Here is a 14,889-nt window from a genome sequence, read left to right on the forward strand (position 1 = left end):
TGAAGTGTCTCTGGCAAGTACTAGATTCTCTTAACTAAAATGTGACTCTGAGCACAGAGCTGTGGAGAAATTTGAGGTTCCCAAAAGATGTGGTGTCATAGTCAAGTAAATAAATGCCCTGAGTTTTACTCCAAGCCCAGCCTGCAGCAATATGGCTGCTTTTTAAAATGTCAACTAGGAGTTGACCCAGGAGTAGGCAGGCTACTTAAAAGGCTGTTTTAAAGTAAGTTTTGAGAATCTGCTTTAACATATGTAGATTTTCTCCCTTACCTTATAAATCAGTTCAACAATGACCAACTGAAGAATGTCCCCAAACGTTTGAACTTGATCAATGCAAGTACTTAGGTAATCCAAAGCTCGATCCTAAACAATTGAAGAAAGAATAACGTAATGCCACTATTCAGAGACAGTTTGTAAAACCTAGTTAGAAAAATAATTTTCACTTTACTCAAACTACATTCTCAGGCCTAAAGTCAACGAAATGACAAAAATCTCATGTGCTGCAAATGAAATTATCTTGATTATTTTAGTGTATAAACCACTAATCATAGAAAAAATTCCGAATAAAGTTTTTGATTCTAAGCTTCATTTTGAGCACAACAGAAAAAGTACTTCACCTGGTCAGCATGGATGAGCATCATAAATGCATTTCTTTTACAACTTGCATCTTTCTCATTAACCAGGAAGTCATGGATGAGTTCAGGAGCATCAGGTATAAGATGTTCAAAATTCCTTTAGGTAAAATGGTAGAAAAACAATACTGAGACACCAAAAGAAAACCCTTCTACGTGTTGCTTCAGTCCTAGACTAGACTCCATGGGCCCTCCAAATGTTTGCCCCAACTGGGTCAGCAGCAGGTACCGTAAACCTATGTTAGCATCTTGCACAGCAATCACCGAATTTTACAGCTGGAAAGGCTCTCAACAAATAATGTGATCTCCAACCACCCTAATTTTACATGCAATGAAACCGAGGTCCATAGATTGGAAATAGCTTCTCCAAGGCCACCCTCCTGGCAAACGGAGGCAGAACAAGCTCTGAGATCTCTTTTCCAGTCTGATGCTCTTTGAACTAAGCTAAAGTACTTCATTTATTTAATAACTGTTCTTTACTTTAGTAAAATGTTACAGGTTGTAACAGTAAAAGACAATTTAATCAGGATTTTATCAAACAGAAACTTCTTTCATGACTCACACAACTTGTGAAGGTAATGATAAATGGTGATCCTAAGGTCCTACAACATGCTCAAGCACCTTCTACACAGTAATTCCAAAATCAGTAATTCGTCAACTATTAGGGATAGAGCAGAGAACCAGGAAGGAAGAAAAAAAGGTCCCTGAACATAAAAATGTTCAGGTTCTAAAGTCCCTCCCTCCTGAGGGAGGGTGCCCCCAAGCCCTATTCTGAACTGATTTCCTTTCACTTTACACACAGTCACTTCTAGAGGCAGGCTCACAGCAAACAAGAAGTGAGAGAGCCCGGCAAAAAGGTAGGAGGCAGAAAATTCCAAAAGCAAAGACACTGTGATTGAAGTAGGAGAGGGACAAAGAGCTGTCCGCATGCCCCAGAACATCCCTGTGCCACACAGCACAGCCCTAGGCAGTAACTGATGGTCAGAGTATTGATTTGACACCAGCTCATGGGGGTTTTCTGTATCTGGCAAGGCTCACCCAACTCTATAATATACCCACAAATAAGGAGTCCTGAGTGAACCCACAGACTCTCAAGTGCTCTGAAGGGGTGAAGCCATGGGTTTTGTAAAAGACAGAAGGGAAGACAAATATAAGAACTGCATTATACTCTTGTGAAACAAACATTCTCAGAGTGAAATTTGTGCCTATTATAGAAAGAATGTATTTTTTAAAAATTATATTTTTAATTAATTGAATATAGTTTACATTTTATTTGGAGATCCCCCCTCCCTCCATATTTTATTTGTTGAGTTTTAGTAAACTCATTTTAAAAGTTGCCTAAGGAGGGAAGAAAGAGCCAGTACTAGGCTTTGTGTGGGGAGAGAAAAGGCATCTAACACTGCCCAGTGCTCCCGGAAGTGAAGAAATGAAAGGTAGCATCAGCTCCTTCTCCCACTTACTCATGCCTGTGCCACAGCAGAAGTATGAACATGTATGTACCTGTAGATGGTATAGATGGCCAGGACAGCATTCCTCCGGACATAGCTGTGCCGATGCTCCAGGCAGGCCCGGATAGCCGGCATCAGAGGCTCCAGTAACTCAGCTTCTTTCAGTTTGCAAAGAAAACGAAGAGTGGACCCCCGAATAAACTCGTTGGGGTGCTGAAGATCCTGAAACACAATTCAAACAGCAGATGCTTTCTTTTTTTCTGGAGCCCTCATTTTTTAAAAGGAAATGTTCATCCCTCAAAGTCTCTTTTTTAAAATGTTAAAGCCACCAAGAAGTTTTCAATGTCTCAATGCTTTGAAGGGAGAGTATAGGAAAGAAGAGTCTGACCCCTTTCATATCAAATGGAACACGCTGGCCATATTCTTACGGCTGCTCATATGAAGCAACTTATACATTTGTTATCTACGTGTCTACAGTGTAAGATAATTTTATAAAATCTCTATTGTAAGTATCTTATTTTTCATTCATAGTATGTATACAGGGAAGTTCAGCAAAGACACAAGAAATGAATTCATCTTGGAATAAAATGAATTTTCTCTTTTCACAAATAGGAACCTAGTTCTGAATATCACTACATTTTCTGCTCAAAATAAAATTTTAAGGAAATGACAACTAACTTTTTAAAAAATCATTCAGAAAAAGGAGCAAAAACAGAACCAAATTCTAGCCCCAAAGCAAAATGATTTACCTTTCGATAAGCATCACACACAAGGATCATTTCATGTAAAAGTCGACCATCTGGAGTTGTTTTGGGAACAATTTCCCAAAATACTAGGAGTAATTTTTTGATGGTGTGATCCTGGAGAGGCAGCACAAAGCGAATGATGGTCATCAGAAGTCCAGGAAGCTTTTCACCATTCAGGATCATAATAATTACTTTCTTCAAAGCCTCAGTCTTTGACTTCACATCTCCCTTTTCTAATTAAAAGCACAAGTTAAAAAGAATGTATGATAGTCTCAGGAAGAAAGTTTTAAAAATAACAGCCAAACGAAAAATGTCAAACTTCAGCCAACAAAGTCCAAAATCTGTTTCGTGAAAAGTTCAAGCTGTAAAGACCTATGATAAATACCAAATAGGAAAGAGTCTCATGAAAATGAAAACACAAACTAATTAGTGACAGGGTTCTGGTACAGTGGAAGAGGCTCAGACTGAGAGCCAGCAGATCTAAGCTCTAGTCCTCCTCCACCACTGATTTAGGCAAGGCCTCCTCATCTGTAAAACAGAAGGAATAGATGACTGGGAAGGGCCCTTTTGTAGTCCTAACATACTGTGACTTTCCGTAGAGAGGTTTGTTTCAATGTGGGCAAGCCCTCAGTTTTCAGAAATCTGTGAAGATAATAAACTGCCAGTAATCACAGTTCAGAAACTGAGACTAATTAGATAGAGTTCCATGTAGCAACATTCAATGAACTTGGGGCCTTTCCTTCTCATTTTTCCCTCCATCAGCAATGATCCTGAATATGAGAACTGTTATGTATTGGTCTGGCACTACGGAAGACACTAAGTCCAGAAAATATCACTAATATCTTTGTTTTTCTATAATTTGTGTTTGTTTTGTTCTTGAATTTTTACTACTATTTATAAACTAGCAAAAGAGATGCAAATTTCCTTAAAAATTATTAGTAGCTTACTGTTCAATTTGTAACAAAAAAAGGTTGGGAAGTTTTCTCACTTTGATCAAGGCTAGATTTGCCTTTGTCATGTTTACCCCGTTGCTTCTAGTTCTGCTCTCTGGAACCAAGAACAAACAACTGCCCCCTCCCAGAATGGGAAGCCCACTCCCACAAGCCACCCCCCCTTCCCTCCCCAAGTTTTTCCTTCGAGATATACACAGATTACAGGATCAGAACTTTAGTAAAGCAGGAAAGAACCTTAGAGACCATTTAGTTCAACACCTTCATTTTACACATGAGGAAATGGAGTTATAGGGAGGCTACATAATTTGCCCGAGGTCCCCCAGGCCGTAAGCACCATAAGCAGGATTTGTACCCAGGTCCTCTGACTTCAGGGCCAGAACTTTCACTTTTCCCCAGTTGAACCCATATTCATATGGCATGATCTTAAGGCCCTTCACCATCCTAGCTGCCACATTCAAGGCATGTTCCAGTCTATCTTTGTAAAAGATGGCCTGCAGACTTGCATACAATATTCCAGATGCAGTCTGACCAGGGCAGAATACACTGGAACAGCCATTTTCTTATCCCTCTGTTGTGCATATCCCAATGAAGTCTAAGATAGAATTCATTTTATTGGCTGCCATATCATCCTGGTGACATACCAAGTGAGACTGCAGTTCACTAAAACCCCAATCCCTTTTCATATGAACTTCTATCTAGTTCTGTCTGCACAGTGCCCAGCAGGGGGCCTCCCCGCCATTTCATGCTAGGGGAAACCTTTTTTTTTCCAAACCCAAGTGTTTCAAACTTTATTCCTCTTTAACTTTCAGTAGATTCTATGCAAGATTCTACCTTATCAAGGTATTTCTGAATACTGACTCTCACCCAGTGAACTTTCTATTCCTCTGTGTCATGTGAAAATCTGCTTAGCACGTCATCCCTGTGTTTATCCAAATCAATGATAAAGATGTTACAGCACAGGACCACTGTTTTCCGGGGTCCTAGAAAATGCCTTTTAAGTGATATCAAACCATTAATGACCAATTTTTACATCAGGCCATTCAACCAATTCTGAGTTCAAGAACAACGTAAGAATTTGTTCAATGCTCTGCCTATCTATCTCAACCTCAGAGGGAAAGGAATATTTTCCTATTAGCCACTTGTAATCTGTCTTTTCCAAACTAAAGATCATTTTGCTAGGTAGACAAAAGAGAAGTAAAATAAGAGTTAAGCAGCTCTGCTGTCTCTCTTCCTCTATCACTGATCCACTTACCAATCCTATCTTCTTAGATACTCCACTTTTCCCAAATATGACTTTAAAAAAAAAACACCTTTCTGCCATCCTTCACCTTCCTTACAACTTTAGCTCAATCTGAGTGTTAATGCTCTTGACACTATTCTTACAGGACTGTGCCATGTTTTTATATTTATTTTTGTATTCAATTCAAGATGTTCCAAACAGAACTCATTAACTTTCCCCCAAACCCACCCTTTTTCTGAGTTTCCTATTATTTTTGAAGGTACCCCCAATCTTCCAGACAGCCAGGTCTGAAACCTTGGTGTCATCTTGAACTCTTTCTTTCACATATCAAATTGGTAGATAAATCTTCTAATTTCTTTCCTTACAATATCTCTTCACCACTTTTGTGCAGGACCTTATCACCTCTGGCATAGACTACTGAAAGAATCTTCTAACTGCTCTCCTCTGTCTCAGGTCTCTCCCCACTACAATCCACCCTCCAGAGCTGCCAAAGTGATTTTCCTAAAGTGTTGGTAAGACCTTATCTCACACACACCCCCGCCCCTCTCAACAAAATCCAGTGGCTCTCTAATACCTTTAAGATCAAATACAAAGTTCTTTTTTGGGAACTTAAATCTCTTCACTATGTGATCCCTTGTTCCCTTTCCAGTCTTTTTTTGTTCTACTCTCCTCCATACACTCTATGATCCAGCCCTACTGACACACTTGCTGTCCTTCACACACAACACGCCCTTTCCATGCCTCTGTACAGGCTGTTTTCCATACCCAGACACTCTTTCTCCTAACTTTCAACTCTTAGAAGAATACCTGTCTTTCTTTGACTCAGCTCAAGTACCAGCTACAAGAGGACTTTCCTGGTACCCCCAGCTGCTAATGCCATTCCTTCTAAGACTATCTCCCATCAGCTGCACATTTATGTTATGTGCACTGATTTATATATATCATCTCACCCCATTAGAATGTTAAGTTCCTTGTGGGTAGGGCTTGTTTTTGCTCCTTTTTATTTCCAGTGTTTAGTCTAGTATTTAGCACATAGTAAATACTTGATAAATGTCTGATGATTGATTGAACCTCTATTACCTGTGCTTGCTTTTATCTTTTGCATGTCTTTTAAAAATTCAATTTAGTTGGTAAGTTCCCTGTGCATCTACACCAGTCTCCTTAGACATCTTCTTCCTTTCCTCTTTATGAAAACCATTTCTCTTTGGGTCTTTAGAATCTTATTCTGAGAAGTTCCTAACCCCTCCAAGTTCCTATTCAACCTCCCCTGTAGATTTTTAGGCCATGGGATCCTATTTGTCTTTGATCTTGACTCTGAAATCTATTTTTCCAAAATCTAGGGTGAATGTTATACTATTCTCCTTTATTATGAATTCTGAGATTGAGCGGTCACATTCGTCCAAGGTTCTCAGCATGTCCACGTCAGGATCAAGTTACTCCTGTTGGTAAGAATCAGACACATAATAGAAATTTCTCCTGCTGAATTTTGTTACATTTTGAAGAGTGAAATTATAATAATGGCAAGTCAGGAAATTATTAGCTGCTCTGCTTTTGGAATCAATAGTTCTAACAGACATCTAGATGACTGACCTCTCCCTCTTCCCCACTATTATATCAAGCCTCTGTGCCAGTCTTAGGATCTGTTTCCTGCACTGCTCATCTATTTCTCCTGTTATCTTGGTGGTCTCTAGTAGGCTCTAATGACAATGATATTTTTGTCCCCCTCTCTGTTGTTCTTCATCCAAACATACTTTATCATGCTTCTCTCATCTGGTTCCTGGATTTCCTCATAAGGAGATATATATATACATATATATATATACATATATATATTTTTTTAAACTAGATCTATGAGGTCATCCATGTGGAAATGCCTTCTATAAACGCAGATCAGCAATTGTTCTGTGACTTACAGGCTTACCAAATTACTTGGGGCACTGAGAAGTGACAGATCTTGTCCTGGGTCACATGGCTACCATATGTGTCACAGGCAGGACTTGAACCCAGGTTCAAGGCAATCTCTTTACCTGTCCTCTGTTTTGAACAAAAGAAATGTTTCCAGAGCCATATTCTAGTCACAGAGACTATAAATGTATGGTTTAGATGGGTCATTCCACACTCCACTGTGCCTCAGTTTCCTGCAGTTTCTGCAGAGAACTGAGGCAGAATGAGAGAGTAGAAAGAACAAAGAACTTGGGAGTTCAAAGAAGTTTCTGTTCAAATACTTTCTTTGACATTTAGTATTTGTATTATTACAGAAAACCTAAGTCTTAGTTTATCCATCTGCAGAAAAGGAAAATGACATCTATATCTATATAATGATATAATGATACCTACACTTATATTTCACAGTGTTTCACTGGGGTTCAAATCTCACACACACATACACACAAATATACATATAAAAACTGCTTTGCAAACTTTAAAAGTGCTATATAATGCCAACTCTTGTTATCATTGCTAAGTTTCCTTCTAGTCCTAAATCTTAAGATCTTAGGTGAGAAGTCAGTCTCCTGTGGTTCACCTAAAGTAATATAAGAAGACCATACAAAGGTCTCACAAAGAGACGAAGAAAATTCCAAACTTGTACCCACCATCAATTACCCATCACTTCTTAATATGAAGAGAGGATCTCTAAAAATTAAGGCTGTGTTTTGTGGGAGGAGAAAGGAAATAAGCATTTATATAGCTCCTACTATGTGCCAGGCATTGTGCAAAGCACCTTACAAATATTTCATCAAACAGTCCATCTTATGTTCTCTTTATATTATTCAGATAGATCATGACCTATTTTCCAATTTCAATCCAATTTAAAAAATATTTGCTAAGTGCCTGATATATGCAACATTCCATGTAGGTGCTGGAAATTTAAACAAAGAATAACACTTGCAAAGTCTTGGCATAAGAGAATTTTCAGTAAGACAGACATTCACAGAATGTTTAGGAGCACTTTTACTACCCTATTTATGCGTGGTTTTCTTCACATAAAAACTTTGGACTAAGCCCCCCTACATTAACCTTTCTTTTATGCCTTTTCATGGTGTGGTGGTGACCACAGGTTCACAAAGGCTGTATCAACAAGATTCTGGCTCTGGTTTACCATGGGGAAAAGGTCTTCTAATGCTTTTTATCACTGAAAGACCAGCTTAGCAAGGTTCAGAAAAGCACATCCTCAGAAAGTTAGCCAAAATATAATCAATTTTTTCATACACAACAACTCATGAAGATGGTACACTAAACTTTAGGGAGATTTGTGAGCTGTGCTGATAAAGGCAGTCTCCACAAAGATGAAATCATGGCTCTCTTGTACTGAAATATTATAAATTAGCTTCATAAACAAATATGTCCATGTCAAGGTTCCCCATCCTTCACTTACCGAGGTCATTTTTTAAGATAATTTCAGATGGTGGTTCTGAATCCATTGGTACGTTAATTAACGTATAGCACACATTTTCTGCAGCAGTCATGGTGTTTGGTTATGGGTACTCCACAATGTAAGTATTTCTGTTGATAAATATCAGAAATTCTAGAATAAGTACAAGATATTATTACTTGTTAAAAGTTTCAACAAGTCAATAAACATAATCCTATAAATAAAACATTCAGCTCTGCTTAATAACTTCAAAATGGTCTAAGACTGGCTGGGTATAGCATTGCATGCTACTGGGGAAGGTACTGGGGAAGTTCAGGCTGGTGGACGGACTGCTTGAGGTGGGAAATTTTGAGCTAAAGTCAACTGGGCATCAGCATTAAGTTTAGCACCAATATGGTGAGCCTTTGTGGGGGGGATGGGTGAGGGGAAGAGTCACTTGGCTGCCTAAGGAGAGGACAAAGTGGCCCAAGTTGGAAAAGCAGCAAAATCAAAGCTTCTGTGCTAATTCATGCTGGGATTAGCCTGTGTGTGGCCAATGCATTTCTAGACTGGGCAAGGTAAGGAGACACAGTTTCAATTTTTTATAATAATCATAACCTAAAATTCCAAGGAAGTTGTTTCACTGGAATGAATATGGAGTCACTTAAACACGTGCCAAGTATGTGTGTACAGAGCCTTGTACTCTAAATGTATTAGTTATTTCTCTAAGAGAAAAAGGAGAAACGGTTTCCGCCCAATCTTGCCTCTGATACACACTGTTTATGTGACACTTGCAGCACTCTAGGCAACTAAGGTTAAGCTGCAGGGAAGGTGCCAACTAGCTCTGGTAGGGGAAATTCCCCCCCAAAAACGACAAGGCCAGTCCCTATTCCTCTATCTGTCCTAACAGAGATTAAAGTCCACTGTGATACATATTGGGATAGCTCTAAGGCAAATGCTGGATTTGGGGTTTAGGAGACTTGGGTTTCCTTCCTTATGTTATGGCTCCTTCCTTTACAAGCTGTGGGACCCCAGGCCCATCACATTACCTTTCAAAGGCTCAGTTCCCCATCAGTTAAATAAGGAATATTTTTCTTCTACCTGTTTTCCCTTTTTCTTTACCTACTTTAGGGTGGGTTTGAGGAGATTTCAAAGTGCTAAAGGAACAAGGGATATTCAATCAGTCAACGTGTATTTATTAAGCGCCTGCTGTATGCCAAGTACTGTACTGAGCACTGGGGATATGAAAAAGGCAAAAAGCAGCTCCTGCCCTCACGGAGCCGTCAGTCTAATGTATGTTGCATGCAAACATCACACAGGAGAGAACTGCGGAGGGAGGGCCAGGGACGGCTGCCTGCAGTGGCTGGGACTCGAGGGAAGCCGGGGCAGAGACGAGGAGGGAGGGCATTCTAGGCACGGGGGGCGGCCAGGGGAGAAGCCCGGGGTCAGGGAATGGAGGCCGAGGCGGGACAGGGGGCTGGGAGGGGTGACTCCGGACCAGACGGTCCCCGGCTGCTCGGCCCGGCCTGGGCAGGGACGGCTGCGGGTCAAGCCCCGGCTTCCCGGGCCGAGCCGGGCGGGCGTAGTAAGGACCCCCCAGGGTCGGGGGTCGGAGGCCTGACAGACGCGCTCCCTCCCCCTTCCCGGCCCCGGCCCGGCCCCCCCCTCGGCCTGGGGGCAGGGCTCCGAGGACAGGGCCGAGCAGGCCCAGGGACGCGACCCCGCCGAAGACCGCCCTCCGCTCCCTCCCGGCGAAGCGGCGCGACCCGACCTCCAGGCGCCGCGGCTCGGACGCCGGCCCAGCCTCGACCCCTACCCGCTACCTGGCCCGGGCGGTGACGGCGGCGACGGCGGCGGCGGCGGCTCCTCAGAGTCCGGGCTGACGTGGAGGGGATGAAGACTGAAGCCACCTAGCGCCTACGGCGGCCCGGAGAGGACACGCCTCCTCCCGCCGCGCAGCTTCGCGTCTACGTCCTCGGCCCCGCCTCCACCCCTCCCCGCTCACGCCGATTGGTGAAACAGCGGGAGCCTTCCAGGAAGTCGCCCCCTGCTGGGCGGCCGCGGATTCCCTAGAGCGCTCTAGTTAGGCCTATCTCTACTCCTCCTGGCCCCAGGGAGCTCCCATTCGGCTCAGTGCAGTTCTGTCTCTGTGACCCTTGCAGCCCAGCACTGTTCTGGGCACTGGAGAGGCCCAGAGCTGGGCTGAGAGTAACAAAAATAATTATAATATAATGTAATGTGATATGTAGCATATAATTAACATAATATATCATATAATTGGGCAGCTAGGTGGTGAAGTGGATAGAGCACTGGCCCTGGAGTCAGGATGACTAGCTATGTGACCCTGGGCAAGTCACTTAACCCTGTTTGCCTCAGTTTCCTCATCTGTAAAATGAGCTGGAAAAGGAAATGGCAAACCACTCCAGTATCTCTGCCAAGAAGACCCCAATTGGGGTCATGAAGAGCCGGACATACACTGAATAACAACAACAATAATATAATTAATACATAATATAACATATAACAAATAATGGAAATCTACCAATATAACAATGTAACACACATAAAGAATGATATATGGACAACAACATATACAATGAATATTATATATACAACAATAAATAGAAATAATATAAATAGGGAACCTTTACATAGTGCTTTACAAATGTTCTCTTTGCCCTCATGAATCTTACGCTCCAGTTGGGGGAAATGACAGATGCTGGACCTGGAGTTAGCCAAATGTTTCAATGGATAGAGCTCTGGGCCTGGAGTTGGGAGGACGTCAGTTCAAATCTAGCTTCAGATACTAGCTGTGACCTTGAGCAAATCACTTAACTTCTGTCTGCCTTGGTTTCCTCACCTGTAAAATGGGGATAATAGTAGCACCTACCTCCCAGGGATGTTGTGAGGATCTAATGAGATAATATTTATAAAGCACTTTTGCTAGCAACAATAACATTAAGGGATACACAAGATCTAAGGGAGAAGTCATTACGAACCCTGGTGCAACTGAGAAAATGCATCTTCTTGGAAGAGATGGCATTTAAAGTTGAGCTTTAAAGGATGAATAGGACTTGAAAATCAGTAGAAGAGATGGGAGAGACAGCATACCAGACAGAGAGAGAGAAAGCATCCTGGGTAAATATACTAAAGTGCGAGAGCACGAGGCAAGAGGGACAAGGCAGGAGGAGGGTGCAGGGAATTGACTAGTTTCCCTAGAGCTCAGAATGCATGGAGAGACATAGTATGAGATAAGGTGGAAAGGTAATTTTGTACCAGGCTACAGAGAGCCTTGAATGGCAAAGAAAGGAACTCTATGTTGGCTTGGCAAGAAATTAGGTGCCTCTGATGTTATCTGAACAGAGGGCTGGAGTCCTGATGTGGTATTCTAAAAAAGATTAGTCTGCACGTTATTGGGAAGAAACCTTAGAAGTTATTTAGTGCAACCATAATTCCAGACTTCCCCCACCAAGTGGGCATCCAGCCTCAGAATGAATGAAGACCTCCAGGGAGTGAGAACTCCCTAGCCCCTGCTGAAACCCAGTCTACTTCCGTCCCTTGTGGACAGCTCTCATTGTCAGGCAGTTTTCTCCTAATGCTAGATCTGCCTCTGCAACCTCCATCCACTTGATCTCTGACGCAGAAGTGTTATTTCCTCGTGCAAATGATGTTTTCGAATACTTGAAGACAGCTGTCTTGTTCTTTTATCTTTTCTTCCCCCCAACAACCCCAGGCTAACCATCCCCTGTTCCTTCAAACAATCCTCACAGGACATGATCTTGAAGCCCTTCAAAAAGGTGCTCTGCCTCCTGGGGACACTCCAACTTGTCAATGTCCTTTGGTCACATGATGGACTTTTGAAAGACCTGGGGATGCTTAGGCAGGGGCAGAGAAGATTTAAAGGGGGCATGGAAGCTGCTTGTAGTAGCCGGAGGGTTGACGTGTGGAAAATAGATTAGACTTGGTCTAATCATGTCTGATTCTTCCCTGCTACTAGATATGCTGGAAGCTCTTTTAAAGGCAGAGAATGTTTGATATTTGTGCCCTCTGCCCTTAGCAATCAATCAATCAATCAGTAAACATTTATTAAGCACCTACTATGTGCCAGGCATTATGCTAAGCACTGGGGATACAATAACAGGCAAAAGACAGTCCCTGCCCTCAAGGATCTTACGTCGTAGGCCTTTGCACATATTAAGTGCGTAAGGCTTTTGTGGAATTCGTGAGTGAATAAATAAGTGAAATAATAATAATAATTACTAACATTTATATAGTGCTTACTATGTGTCAGGCACTGTGTGAAGTCCTTTATAATTATTACCTGATTTGATCCGGACAGGAATAGAAAGCAGGACCCAGGGAATGGGAGAAAACCTTTGGTTTTTGTAAATGAGACCGCTACTTCTATTGCATCTCATTTCCAGAAAAGGAGATCAGAGATATCAGATCTTTCTAGTCATCTTATTATCAAACAAGTATTTAGTACCTATTATATCTTATCCTCCAAAAGTCTACCCATTTGAGATTTTCCAGAAAACACTCAAAATCCATTCCAACTCTGGTATAATTTTCACACTTTTTTTCCCCCATCACTGTTGTTCAGTCACGTCTGACTCTCCCTGACCCCTTTTGGGGTTTTCTTGGCAGAGATACTAGAGTGGCTTGCTATTTCTTTCTCCAGCTCATTTTACAGATGAGGAAACTGAGGAAAACAGGGTTAAGTGACTTGCCCAGGATCACACAGTTATTAAGTGTCTGAGTCTGGATCTGAACTCAGATCTTTCTGACTCCAGGCCTGGTGCACCTTCCACTATACCATGTAGCTGCCGTCTTATTGTAGGGCAGTTAAAGTCATTTCCAAGGTGTAGACATCAGCTTTCATTGCTCCAGGATGCTGGGGCACTGTAATTACATATGGCATATATGTGAAAAGTGCAAGGGAATAGTCCTTTTGCTTTTCCCTGAGGATTACCCATTATGATTATCCTATGATAGGATCACAGATCTAGGGTTGGAAGGCACCTCACTGGACATCTAATGCAATATGAGAAACACACTTGGAGAGGTTAAGCAATTTAAGGTTATACAAGTAGTAAGTGTCAGAGGCAGGGAAGGGGAGAAAGGGTATCCATATCACCTTAATCACTTATTAATCAAAAAACATTTATTAACGTCTACCGTATGCCAGGCATAAAAGAAAGTATAAGATTCCCATCAAGAACAAGAGAACAAGAACACCAACATTCTGGCGTTCTAATAATAACTAACATTTAAATGGCGCTTATTATGTGCCAAGCACTGTGCTAAATGCTTTACACATACGATCTCATTTGATCCTCCCAACAGCCCTGGGTGGTAGGTGCTATCATTATCCCCATTTTACAGATGACAAAACTGAGGCAAACAAGAATGTATTAACCTTTTGCATTATGCTCATAATCCTTTCAATTTATACTTTAATAATTAATGATCATTTCTATAGGTACAGACCTTTACTGTTTCCAGACCTTTCTCAGGTCCTTACTGTGTACAAGGCTCAATGTTAAATGCCAGGATTTCAATGATGAAAAACAATCTTGTGGGATAGGAAATGATTGTCATCTCCACCTGAAAGTGTTGTCACGTCTGTGTTTGGCCAGATAGGAAGTTTTAGGTGGAATCGGAGGCATAAATCATAGCTCCAGAGAATCTGAGTTGGTAGGAACCCTGGAGGTCTTCTCTTCCAACCCAGGACGCTAGAGTGGAAAACAATAGATTTTGAATCAGAGGACCTGGGTCTGAATCCCAGCTCAGTGGCTTACACAGATAGCCCCTGTGACCTTATTCAAGTCACCTCACTTCTCTATCAGGCAGTAACTTAAGTCAATTAAGCAACTACTGCTACTTAACACTATGCTGAACACTAGGGATATAAAAGAAAGGCAGAGTTGGTCCTTGCTCTCAAGGAACCCACAGTCTCTTAGGAAAGGCAACATGCAAAGAACTATGTACAAACAAGATACAAACAGGATAAACTGGAGAGAATAGATTAATATGTAATAGATAATAGGAGATAATAGGCACTCACATTAAGGTACTTCTTGTAGGTGTTTTTTTTTTTAAATGTGGGCCTCAAGTTACTCATCTATAAAATGGGTGGGGAGAAGATTGAAGTACTTGATTTTTAAGGTGCCTTCCAACTCTAATACCTATGATCTCTGAGGAATGGTCATATAACCTCTGCTTGAAGACCTTTAAGGAAACTCACGTCTCAAGGTAGCCCCTTACACTTTTGCATAGCATTGTTAGGAAGTGTTTCTTTATATACCTACCTCTGTAGCTTCTACCAATTGTTTTTCATTCTGCCTTCTGGGGCCAAACCCCACCCCTCCAAATCGATTCATTATAACACATGACAAAATAACTTTAGACAGTATTGATAGCTATGATGAAGCCTATTAAATCTTTTCTTCAGGCTAAATCAGCCCAGTACTTTCAACCAGTTCTTATATGTCAATTTCAAATCTTCTCACCATACT

The 14,889-nt window shown here is 41.6% G+C and overlaps 1 protein-coding gene across 4 annotated transcripts in view; it reads right to left on the reverse strand.

Moving 5' to 3' along the window:
- The window catches only part of COPB1 (coatomer protein complex subunit beta 1), a 35,130-nt gene extending 24,853 nt beyond the window's left edge, over nucleotides 1–10,277 (reverse strand). The window contains exons 1-6 of one of the 4 annotated variants that reach the window (XM_027852581.1): nucleotides 10,195–10,277; nucleotides 8,396–8,523; nucleotides 2,830–3,059; nucleotides 2,133–2,302; nucleotides 618–732; nucleotides 271–363 (exon numbers count right to left, since the gene is read on the reverse strand). In XM_027852581.1, coding sequence (XP_027708382.1) covers nucleotides 271–363; nucleotides 618–732; nucleotides 2,133–2,302; nucleotides 2,830–3,059; nucleotides 8,396–8,486 — 699 coding nt within the window. In that variant the 5' untranslated portion in view covers nucleotides 8,487–8,523; nucleotides 10,195–10,277. Of the gene's footprint in view, nucleotides 1–270; nucleotides 364–617; nucleotides 733–2,132; nucleotides 2,303–2,829; nucleotides 3,060–8,395; nucleotides 8,524–10,142 lie in introns of all 4 variants that reach the window. The other 3 variants (XM_027852582.1, XM_027852583.1, XM_027852580.1) reach the window with 3 other exon arrangements.
- Nucleotides 10,278–14,889: the final 4,612 nt, after the last annotated feature.

Source organism: Vombatus ursinus, unplaced genomic scaffold (assembly GCF_900497805.2).
Source record: "Vombatus ursinus unplaced genomic scaffold, bare-nosed wombat genome assembly UNPS02009770.1, whole genome shotgun sequence".
NCBI lineage: Eukaryota > Metazoa > Chordata > Mammalia > Diprotodontia > Vombatidae > Vombatus > Vombatus ursinus.